This window comes from Euprymna scolopes, chromosome 16 (genome assembly GCF_053919585.1).
Source record: "Euprymna scolopes isolate OS-2025 chromosome 16, ASM5391958v1, whole genome shotgun sequence".
NCBI classification, from domain to species: Eukaryota; Metazoa; Mollusca; class Cephalopoda; order Sepiida; family Sepiolidae; genus Euprymna; species Euprymna scolopes.
This window is the reverse complement of record NC_136497.1, coordinates 58,748,045-58,759,605: the sequence shown is the minus strand read 5'-3', so window position 1 is coordinate 58,759,605 and position 11,561 is coordinate 58,748,045. Positions and strand designations below refer to the sequence as shown.

Sequence of the window (11,561 nt, the reverse complement as noted above, 5' to 3'; positions counted from 1 at the left end):
AAATAATTTTTAGTCAGAAAAAAACAAACAAGCAAAGACATTAACCATTCAAACTCTACAGAGTCGACGTGTGTGCTGCATGAACTGTGGACGTAAGTCGAGAAGCCTGGCTTTACAATAAATACTAACCAAATAAAGCAACTTGTAACTGTATTAAATATTCTTTGCATACCACTATATTTTTAAAGCATAATTATACACATTTATATTAAACAAATTTTCATATGGACCCATTACAATTTATTTTTTACTACTAATCTAGAACCTGACTCAAGACATCTGTTGGCATCTTCCGGCAGTTTACGATAAGCAGCCGGAAAAGTTGCTAGAAAAAAAACAGACGAGAACATGGCAGACGATAAATTCAAAACACTGAAAAAAACTTTAACAAAAAAATAAGACTTACCGTTAGTATGAAAGATTTGAATTCTTCGTTATTAGAGCAAAAATCGAAAGTCGAAAAATGACTTTTCATAAAACAAGTAGATACCATTTTTTTTTAATGTAAGTTTTAACTAAAACAGTTATCTACTTGTCATGTAATAATTAATTAAATATTACTGCATTATTACATTACGTATAAACTTTGACGATTTTATAATCCAGTGATATTGGCCATTAATTGTAACAAGACAGATTGCAGTTACTTCCCCTGGCTTTATGTTTATGTATAACTTGAAAATGTTTTTCGGAAAATATTTTCGTTTATAAATAATTTTGTACTTTATTGTTTTTCGTAATTTTTGCATATGTTATTAATTTCGACATGACAATGAAGTAGATACCATGGGGTTTTAATTAAATTCAATTTCCGATTTTCGTTCTAATAACGAAGAAACACCTTTATTTTTTACAATAAAAGTATATTAAAAAAATTTTCAAAGAAAATATTTTTTTAAAGATGAAAACATGAAAACAACTATGAAAGAAAATAAAGACAGTATCTAAGGTGTTTTTTTTTTCAAGAAAAATTTCAATAAAATAAGTTTTGTAACGACGAAAACAATTTATGTTCATGTAAACAATTAGAAGAATAGCTGAAAAGTGATTTTTTTTTCCTTATTAACGGAAATAGTCTGCTGACTGACGATGTTTAATTGATTAATCGCGTCGGCCTTTTCCTGTAGCTTACTGCAAACTACTAGAAAATGGCGACACGGCCGTGCGTCAGGTCCTGGATCAGTACCAACCCTTTTCGTGCCCCCTTTAAAACATCTGTGAATCCCCGAAGGGAATGTATGGATTCCCGGTCAGGTATCCCTGATGTAGAATTTGGATGGCCAGTTTTATAGAGAGAGTGTTTTGGACAAGATTAAACACTTCATTAAAATTGAAGAAAATTCTCACCTTTTCGGCCGATGATCTTCGGAAGAGATTTCTTCCGAGGAGAAGATTCATCATCGTCTTCTTCCTCGTCTGTACTGATGCAGCTCTTGAAAATTATTTTGCCTTTTGGCTTTTCTTTTTGTTCAGCATCAGACTTTCGCGAACAAAGGGAAACGTCAATTTTGGACGGGGAAGCGACGATCGGTTCAGCATCACTCTTCAACTGAAGAAGAAAGAAAGAAAGAAAGTCATTAGGTAAAAATAATTCAAGTCTCGTATACATAATACGAATTATCAGCCCTTGTCTCAAAAAATCTAGAAATATGAACATTTTTATTTGGATTATTCCAACTATTATCCCCATCTTGCTGATCACCTCTTAAGAACTAAACAAAAGTCTTAACTTCGTCACAGACGCCAAGCGGATTCCAAACCTAAATATAGTTCCAAAATCGAGGTTGCAGCAATGTACAAATTCAAAGTTCAAGGAGGTAAACTAAGACATATAGCAAGACAAACACTGCAGAAATCAAAGCCTAAATAAATAAATAAAAATCGGCCTTCAAGTTACTATCAAATCTTCGTCATATTCTATTCAACGCCCTTTTACAAGCTAGCATGCGTTCGACAGATTTTAGAATTCGACTTCCAAATTATCCTATCTCTGGCCAGGTTTATATTTATCTCTAAAGTCCATCCTTATCACCCCTCTCAATTCTTCCTCGATTTTCCCTGTGAACTGAACTTTCCTCCTCAACTGTTTTGCATCTAACCCAAGAACTCCCCCATTATGTCAATGTAGCCAATTCCATCTAAAATCTCCTGTTCAGATTTAATCTCTATACGATAATCAAATCTGTCTTTAAGACTAAGATTACCCATCCATTGTAGCATTCTCATATCATTTCTCTCCATACAACGCACGCACTCTGGTTAGGTTTCATTCCCATACTTCACTCTTCACACACATTCCGAATATAATCTTTCAGAACTCTTCGAAGTGATGAAGACAATGCTACAGTGGTGATGATACGGATGAATACGCTAAAAAATTGGCGGATCAATTAGGATCCGAGCTTGAAGACAGGAAACGGTTACAGATCGTTATTAAGAACAAGTATTTCATACCGTCAGCAAAAATACAGTTCGCTAGTTCAACATTACAGCAAGCTATTGCCCTTATACAGTTTTTCTACAATTCCCAAGTATGCTATTTTATTAAGGCTCACTGTCAGCTGCCGAAGTTTGTTTCCATCTTTAGGACCGCTTCCTGATAGATATAAGCATACCAGTCATAGGTACAACGTTTAAAGAGGTATAGAAGATTCACAATAAAAGATTCAGTTTGATTTCGCCTTTACAATTAAAGTTTTCATTAAGTTGCGTTGAGGGGGAAACAAATCTTGTTTGAACTTAAAAAGTTCTGCAAATCACGAAGACTGAAACCAAGCAAAAACTTGATCAATTCTTCAGAAGCGTTCATTCAAAATGCACGTTTATAATTGAAAATGATTTCCAGAGAAAAGAGATTAAAAATATAAACGAATGCAAATGCGACGCAGTTATTGACTATTATAATTTAAAAGAATTTTCATAATAAAAAAATTGAATAATAAAAAAAAAAAAACAGAATCTTTAATTTTAGATTTAAAAATTTAAGTGAATAAAATGTGGGTGCCCAAAAGTGCTATATAAACTAGCATGAATTGAGATGGAGAGATCAGCCTCCGTCAATTCCAATGCTTTCTCCATTTCTCCGAACCCACCCGTTCGAAAAAATCGAATGAACATGTTATACAGGGTGACCCCCCCAAAAACGGGCCCCAACTCTAATTAGACCCCGTTTCTTAGTGTTTTGTCTGAATGAAATGAAACTTTGATCATAACTAGTTTATTATATTCAAAACATCACGTCAAAATACTAGGGTCTTTGGCCCTTTTTTCTCCGTTGACTGTAAAATGCTCAGAAAAACAATTGAATGTCCTGCTTTTTTGGGGTCACCCTGTATATTCAGTGTTTGTTCTCATGCTTTTAAATACAAGTAAAAACAAATTTTAGATTAAAGCACCAGTTAGATTTAGCTCTTGTACACTAGTACGAAGGTTTTTTGTTGTTTTCAGTTGGGACATTTGGAGAGTGCGTAGCAGGGGCAGACAAGCATACATCAGGGTTGGTTGGTTGTTTTTGTTTTACGGCATATCAACCCTTTCCGGGTTATTTAATGCCGAATCCAAAGATTTGGAAGAAAAATTTTTCTAATAGAATATATTTGTTGTTTTCACGTCGGTTTCTATTTAACCCATAGTTGGAACCCTAACAGGTACTACCACTCCGGGTCAGAGTGGACCTGGGAGCAATGGTAATTAAAGGGTGGCTCCACAATTCCCAAAGCCCACAAGCTGGGGCCTCACCACTGGATATAGTTTAAGGTCATATCCAGGACCCCCATTGAGGGACTTTTACCCTCTGCAGGGGGGGGGGCAGTCGGCGTATTCTAATGCCCCACCGACAGGGCCCATACATCAGGGAGAGAATATTATTTTGCTTTTATACGCTTTTTTATTTATTTTAATTCTATAAATGTAATAACTTTTTAAAGAATTTCATTTGTATTTAAAAACTTGTATTTTGTGTTATTTTAATTTTAGAAAAATCTATTTTAAAAACGCATTTATTGTGAGATTTTCGATTTGGTCCTTTAAAGAGTGCATAACAGGGACAGACAAATGCAATTGCATTTGTCTGTCCCTGTTATGCACTCTTTAAATGTCGCAAATAAAAAAAAAACCAAACTTATACCTTCGCATAAGTTCACAACTGCCGAAGATGGCAATATGAGTAACGGCTTAACGTGGTAAAAAAAAAAAAAAATAGTAATAGAATCTATGATTGAATTAGAAAAATCGATTTTCGATATTTACCTTCGGTCTGGGTTCTTTTATGTTTTGAAGCGGAGATGATGAAATTTCATCCGAATGAGGCAAAACGGTCGTTTGTAGGAAGATCTGCTGTGGATGGTCGTTTTTGTTAACTTGTGTAGAAACAGTGCTCATCTGGGGAGATTGGAGACTAGAAGATTCAATGATTTTTGCACTGGAAACGTTGGCTGACCGATTGGGATCACGGGAATCTGATTGGAACAATTCTTTAGACTGGTTTGCCTTCAAAGAACGGCCAGCAGCAGCAGTATCAAGTCGAGCAGACGGGCGCAGAGAGATAGTCTTCGGTCTGAGAGTCGGACTGCCAGTTCTGTTTTTCGCTGATGATTGAATTTTTAAAATTTCGTCAAACGATTTGGAAGTCTTCGCACGCGCGGTGGATTTAGGAAACGTTTTTAGAGTTTCGTCGTCGCTTTTAGGGCTTGTTGGCGGCGTTCGATCTTGACTAAACCGGTACATGTCACCACTTTTGTTTACACCGCCGATAAAATGTGAAGCTTGCGGAGAGGAAGACGATTTCACGGGGGTTGTGTCTATGCTAAGCGGTTGGTCACAGTCGCGTTGCGAGAGTTCCTGTGAGGGACTCTCCAGCTTCTGCGAGAGTGATCCCGACGGTTTCCTTTCCGGTTGGTTGTCACCTGCAGCATTTTCAGATCTAGCTTCGTTAGATTGCTCCTCCAAGGAACCATCAGAAGCCAAGGGGCTTCTGCCAGGAGGTTGGTAGAGTATCTTTCGAATCCCAGTGAATGGTGGGGAAGACAGCGGAGATTTCTTGGAAATGAACAGCTCTGGAGATGGAGATTTTGTTGGCGAAGAAGCACGTTCATATTGAAAAATTTTATCATCGAAGAGGCTCTTGGAAGAATCAGCAGAACTGGGCGTATTTTCAGGACTGATCTAAAATGTTAAGAAATATATATATATATATATATATATATACTAACAAAAGTACCAGTCGTTGACTGGGTTCAAAAACAGCCTACAGAAAATGGACTCTGATTTATGAAAGTATGATGGGTTATGAGAAGGAAGGGTTGTAAAGAGATAGCTTCGAATTTGGGGGTATCAAAACCAAAGCAAAATATGATGAAATTAAAAATAAAATAGATAAATCCCATAATTTATTATACCATATCTGTTCACACTAAAACACTATTCTGTATGTATTAAAAAAACTTTATTAAACTTTGTGACATATTTCCATTCTATGGAGGTCAGGCGCAAACGAACACATAATTTTATTATACCATATTTCTTCAAACTGAAACATAATTATTAAAGTATACTTATGCAGATAGATATAAAAAGACTTTATTAAAGTTTGTGCCTATTTCCATTCTATGGAGGCCAGGCGCAAACGCAGACCCCAACAATTTTATTATACCATCCCTATTTAAGTTGAAACATACTTATCAAAGTATTATTATGTACATCTATTTTAAAAACACTTGTAAACGTTTCTTTTTATTCATTTTTTATTTTCATACTTTGTGGACCAGGCGCGTACGCAGACCCCACAATTTTAATGAATCATCATTATACCAAATCAAACATGCCCATTCCTGTGTCTCGATACATCTATCATTATATGTGATCAGTTTTCTTTAAAAATCACCCATATAGGAGCCTATCCGTGACCAGACACACAGGCGTTCTGCTTATATATATTATATAACTACTTCATTTACTCACATAAAATTAATATACGAAAGTATAGATTTATGCGTAAACTTTAAGTATTTACTTCAAAAGTGCTCAATACGTAGGTAGAGCTAGTAGTAATTTATAAATATATATGGCGATTAAGCTACACTGAATATTCGGCGTTTCATCCACTCTAGGATTCCTCAGGCATGCGCGAATTCTGTGGTTGTTTCTCGTTTTTATATGGTCCTCTACTGTTGAGGATTTTAGTTAGCCAATCAGCTTTCTAGTATCCACCGCGCCCCTTTCTATCAGCCAATGGGCATTCATTTTATCGAACAAAGGATTTGTTTTAGAACTAGGTTAGTGTTTTAAGGCAGACCTTTTCCTCCTTTTTATATATATATAAATATACATATGTGTACACACATATATGCACATATATATACATACATATGTGTGTGATCGTTTATGTATATTCATGTTTATTTAATTTATTTAATTTCTATTGTTTTTGTTAGTTTTAAAGCTATTTTGTATCGCTATCCTAGAGTAAGTTTTATTTTGTGAACACAGTTATTTGCCATTTCTCTTCTACAGTTTAATAGATTTTGGGGGTCTTTAAAGTACAGGATAGCAAATTTTTCATGAAGGCATAATTTACATAGGTCGTCTAAATGCCTACACGTGGTAGCTTGTCTTATTATTTTCCATTCGACTACCGGCGAATGTCCGCTTTCTTTGAGTTCTCAGTATTTATTCGCTAGTGTTATTTTATACGGTGTTTATATATATATATATATATATATATATATATATATATATTACACACACTGCGATCGCAGTAACCAAATTCTCAATTCGGAAAAGTTTACGTTTTTATCTCTACATTTAAAAAAAAAAAAACAAGCAACAAAAAAAAAAAAAATAAATAAATAAATAGAAAGCACTCGGATATGCAAATAAGCAGATTTCTTTACATCGCAAATGTAAATCGGCGGAAGAAAATGCAAACTTAAAACATCTCGGATATATTTTCGCCCCCCCCCGAAAAAACGCATAGAATACGTTGTCGTCGGATAACTACCAATTATATATATATATATATATATATATATATACATACATACATACATACTAGCATTTTAGCCCGGACTTGCCCGGATGTTTGGATGTGTCTGTTAAACAAAAAAAACAAAAAACAAGAATGTGGTAGTAGGAAGGCACTCGAACCCGTACCGCGAAGGAGGAAAAGAATGGGATAAAAACCTAACTTCTATGCTGTTACGACCACCGCAAAACCGGAAGCGACATTTTTAAAATTAAGGCTAGACAATCTAAAGGAGAGGATAACTTTTAAAAATATCGGCGAAAAAGTGACCCCCTGCCCCTGTAGCAAAGTTCCTAATTGAAGGGGAAGATATTAATGTTTTTGCCAATTTTTCGATATTCGTCGTATGAAAGGTCGAACTTTAAACCGATATTGATCTCCGTAAAATCTATCGCATCTATTGAAAGTTTTAGGCAGACATGCAAACATACATACATTTATATATTGGTAACTAAAAATTTTCGACCCAAACTGATGAAAAACTTGCCCTATCTCCGAATACCCTCTATGTAAAATTTCAAATATTTAGACCAGAAATTGTCTGAGCAATTTGGAAGAGACCACAGAGGTCAATTTATTTTAAACTTTGGCCCCTATTATGACCCCTTAAAATTTATTGTTTTGGGCTCAAATTCAGTTATTAAGTTAGATCCATGTCCAAGGAACCTATATCTAAAATTTCAAGTGCGTAGACCCAAAATTGTCGGAGGAGTTTGGTAGAGTTCTCAAAAGTCAAATCGTTGAACTTTGACCCCTTAATCGACAAATTTCTGGCCAAAAACCGATCACATCGATTTTCCCAAATCTCAGTACCCTGTATATCAAATTTCGAGTCTGTAGACTAAAAATTGACAGTTATTGCGTAGGGAAATGTACACAGACACACACGTTCACTATACACACACACACACACACACACACACACACACACACACACACACACACACACACACACACACACTGAATGTAAACAAATTGATTATCGATAGATTTCGTCATTAAATCTTTAAAAACTATTTTTCACCGCAAACAAAGCATATTAATACTGGGAATGTAATGGGGGTTTCTATTTGAGATCATTTCTACAGGGGGACTATGTGAGGAACTAAGCAGCAAAATATTTGTTCACATTACATTTAAACTTCTGCGTGTTAGTACAGCCAGGGAAGCAGGAAATAAGGAATTCTCAAAGTCTAGCAGAAGGCTTTCAGCATCTAGGGATCTCAAGAGCGAAAGGTAGAGTTTGCTGCTTGTCGGGTTAGTCGGCGGGTAAGGGATGTCGAGTGTGGGGGAGGGGAGCACAAGTGCTACGAGTCCATCAGAGCACATTCCATTAAAATACTTGGAAAATAGGCACAGGGATACCAGTCGCCCAGTAATCTAGTTCTAAAAAATATTCTCAATATATAACTTACACGACATATCTATAATATAAACAGATTGTCGTTTTAAAAATACATACGTTTCATTTGAATTACCCTCTTGAAAATTAATGAACATAATATTTTAAGAAAACAATTGTTTCTTTTTTATTTTTATTAAACCACTTCCATTAATTACTGATAGTTAAAACTATTACATATACATAGAAAAATAAAACAATAAAATTATGAATAACACCAACTATTCAGTTATTAACTATTTAAAAATAACTATGTAAATTATAGCTACAAATACTTGTATATGGGGTTTTATGCATATCATTTCACTATATCCACATAAAATCTTATCAAAAGATTGTGTTTAGATTTCCAGTATTTAATTTAATGCTCAATATGTAATAGTAAGTTAGGAAAATATATTTACGGCGATTAAGCTATACAGAACTTTACGCGTTACATTCCCGTAAGGCTAAAATGAATGAAATTTGTGTTGCTGGTTGTTTGTATATATGCACGTGGTGTTTAGCTGGTTAAACAATCGGATTCACTGTTATGACCTCACAAGGATTAATGTTTCCATTAGCCAATGGCAGGGCTTCTACCAAAGGTTTGGATTATTTTTGTTAGCAATTTTTCTATTGTTTTGCATTGGAGTAACGCACCCTTTTCATGTATTAAATTAATACATAATTTTTTTTTTACACGTTCTTGCTTGGAGTGAATTTTCTAGTTTAGGTGTTGGCTCATTTTTATTTAATTATTTTTTTATTATTTATTGCTATTTAGTTTATTCTGTGTATACGGTTATTTGTTATTTCGATTCTACAGTTTAATAGTTTTATCGTGTCTTTAGAGTCCAATACTTTATTATGCAAAACAAACCATATTTAGTTCTTTATCTTCAAAATAAGATTACTTTACCGAATGGGGTGGGAGTAAATTTTTAATTTTGCGGAAGTTTCACACGAATGGTCGACAGCTGTTAATTTTTAATACCCTTTGTTCCTTTTCAGGTAGAATCAAGGGAAAGAAATCGGCGGTTTCGCAAATTTTTCTTAATTTTGGAAAATTTTCCAATTCAAAAGATGACGCTTACTTACCTTCCGACGGGCAAAGGTTTCGCTCGCCGTCTCTTTTTTGTCACTGATTGAAGAACTAGAGATTTCACTTGGATAATTATCAGTTAAAGACCAACTACGGACTTTTAAGCAAGCGTTCTTAGCCTTGGTCAACTGTGGCGTCTGGTGTTGGTTTTGCATAACGAAATGCTGATCAGAGCGATTATACTTGCGGCTCACATTCAGACCCTCTTGGATGTAGGGTTCAGAACTGGAACAAATAATCATGCTGCCAAAATTACAACGGAAATCCTCAACTGTTAACCAATATTCATCTTCGTCTTTGTTTTGGAGCGGTTGGTAACGTTCCATGAAGTCTTGATTGATTGTTTCCCAAATCGTCTTGTCACTGAAAAAATAAAGACATAAACAGAGTTGAAAATAAAACCATACTAATGTACAATATCTGAAAAATAAAAAAATAACGAAAAATGCTTCGCCAGTGTTCGCACTACTATTCATATAAAATCATAAAATTACATAAGTAATTTAATTTTTGATAGATACATTTTTATTTCTAATAGCCTTAAAGAAAACAACTATCGCTGACTATTTAGAGAATGATTTCTGAATTAATTTCAGATGGTGGGGTTGTCCAACTTACTATTTACTTTTCAGTGTAAGTTTGAATTCTTTAAATTTATTTCGACAATTAAAAAGTAGACTATCATAAGTAAAAAAAACCCCAAAAAAACCAAAAGCCCGAATCATTTTGAATAACCTCAAGAAAAAACAAAACAAAAAAAAAAACAAGAAAAAACACCCCCTCCAAAGAAAAAAAAAACATCAACAACAAAACAAACAACAACAAAACAAAAAACAACAACAACAACAAAAAACAAACAACAACAAAAAAAACAAACAACAACAAAAAAAACAAACAACAACAAAAACAAAAAACAAACAACAACAAAAAAACACCGAATTTGTTTCGTTTATTGGTATTCATTTGAATGAGGGAAGACGGATAGACTTTCAGTTGCAACTAACTTACCTTTCCGAAAAACGGCCGCACCATTTTGGTTCCGAAGGAAATGGGCATTTCAGTCTGACCATTTCCAACATCCGGCCATCAGTGGTCTGAAACTGAAAGAAAATTATGTTGAGAAAGAACAAGACAAAGGGAATTCGAACGAGTTCTATAATTAAATAAACTAATGTAATTTCAAGTTCGTACGCTATCATCTGACACAAAAAATGGGATCGCCTGAACGCCAAATTTCTTTTTTTTTTTTTTTTTTAATTTTATTTATAAATAAAATAAATAATCATCTGAGAATTATAGAAATTATTTTGAAACAGTCAAAGTTGTAACCATATATTAAATAAAACGTTTACAATTTCCATTTTAAATATCTACAAGAAAACATTTAGCTTTTACTTATTTTATACGGTAAGAAAAAGGTGAATATATATTTAAATAAAATAGAAAGAATACTTAATTTGCAATGGGAATTATTTGTACGGGAGAAGTACATTTTTTTTTCATATTATTAAATCTTATGTATTATATTAAAAATGAAATATTAGCAGTAAATTATGCAGTTTAATAAAAGCGTTAAATTTTTCACGTGGGACTCGTAAGAATATAATATCAAACTTAATATTTTTGCAAATACATAAAATACAAATATTAAGTAGTCTTCCGCCAAACTCCCAAGTTTATATATAAACAAATGCGAAAATTGTATACCCCTCACCAAATAGAAAAATACACACATATAAAGAAGAGTTAGTTGTATATACACTAGTTTACCCACTCCGTCACACATTATGGAAAATTATGCTTCACTGATGTTCGAATTAATATCCGTATAAAAATATCAGAATTACGTCCGTAATTTAATTTGTCGTATATATATATATATATATATATATATATATATATATATATATATATATATATATATATATATATATATATATATTATATATATATATATATATATGAACAAATGATTAACAAAACATGTTAAAAGAAATCTTGAAAAAGAGTTAAAAACATATTTAATTTAAAAAAAAAGGAAACACAAGATAAGT

The 11,561-nt window shown here is 33.5% G+C and overlaps 1 protein-coding gene across 3 annotated transcripts in view; it reads right to left on the bottom strand.

Moving 5' to 3' along the window:
• LOC145295992 (uncharacterized) overlaps positions 1-11,561 on the bottom strand; it is a 111,202-nt gene that overhangs the window by 17,691 nt on the left and 81,950 nt on the right. For all 3 annotated transcript variants that reach the window (XM_080141961.1, XM_080141960.1, XM_080141962.1), the window contains 4 exons: positions 10,516-10,607; positions 9,504-9,870; positions 4,249-5,163; positions 1,348-1,549 (listed from right to left, as the gene is read on the bottom strand). In XM_080141961.1, coding sequence (XP_079998087.1) covers positions 1,348-1,549; positions 4,249-5,163; positions 9,504-9,870; positions 10,516-10,607 — 1,576 coding nt within the window. The remainder of the gene's footprint in view (positions 1-1,347; positions 1,550-4,248; positions 5,164-9,503; positions 9,871-10,515; positions 10,608-11,561) is intronic.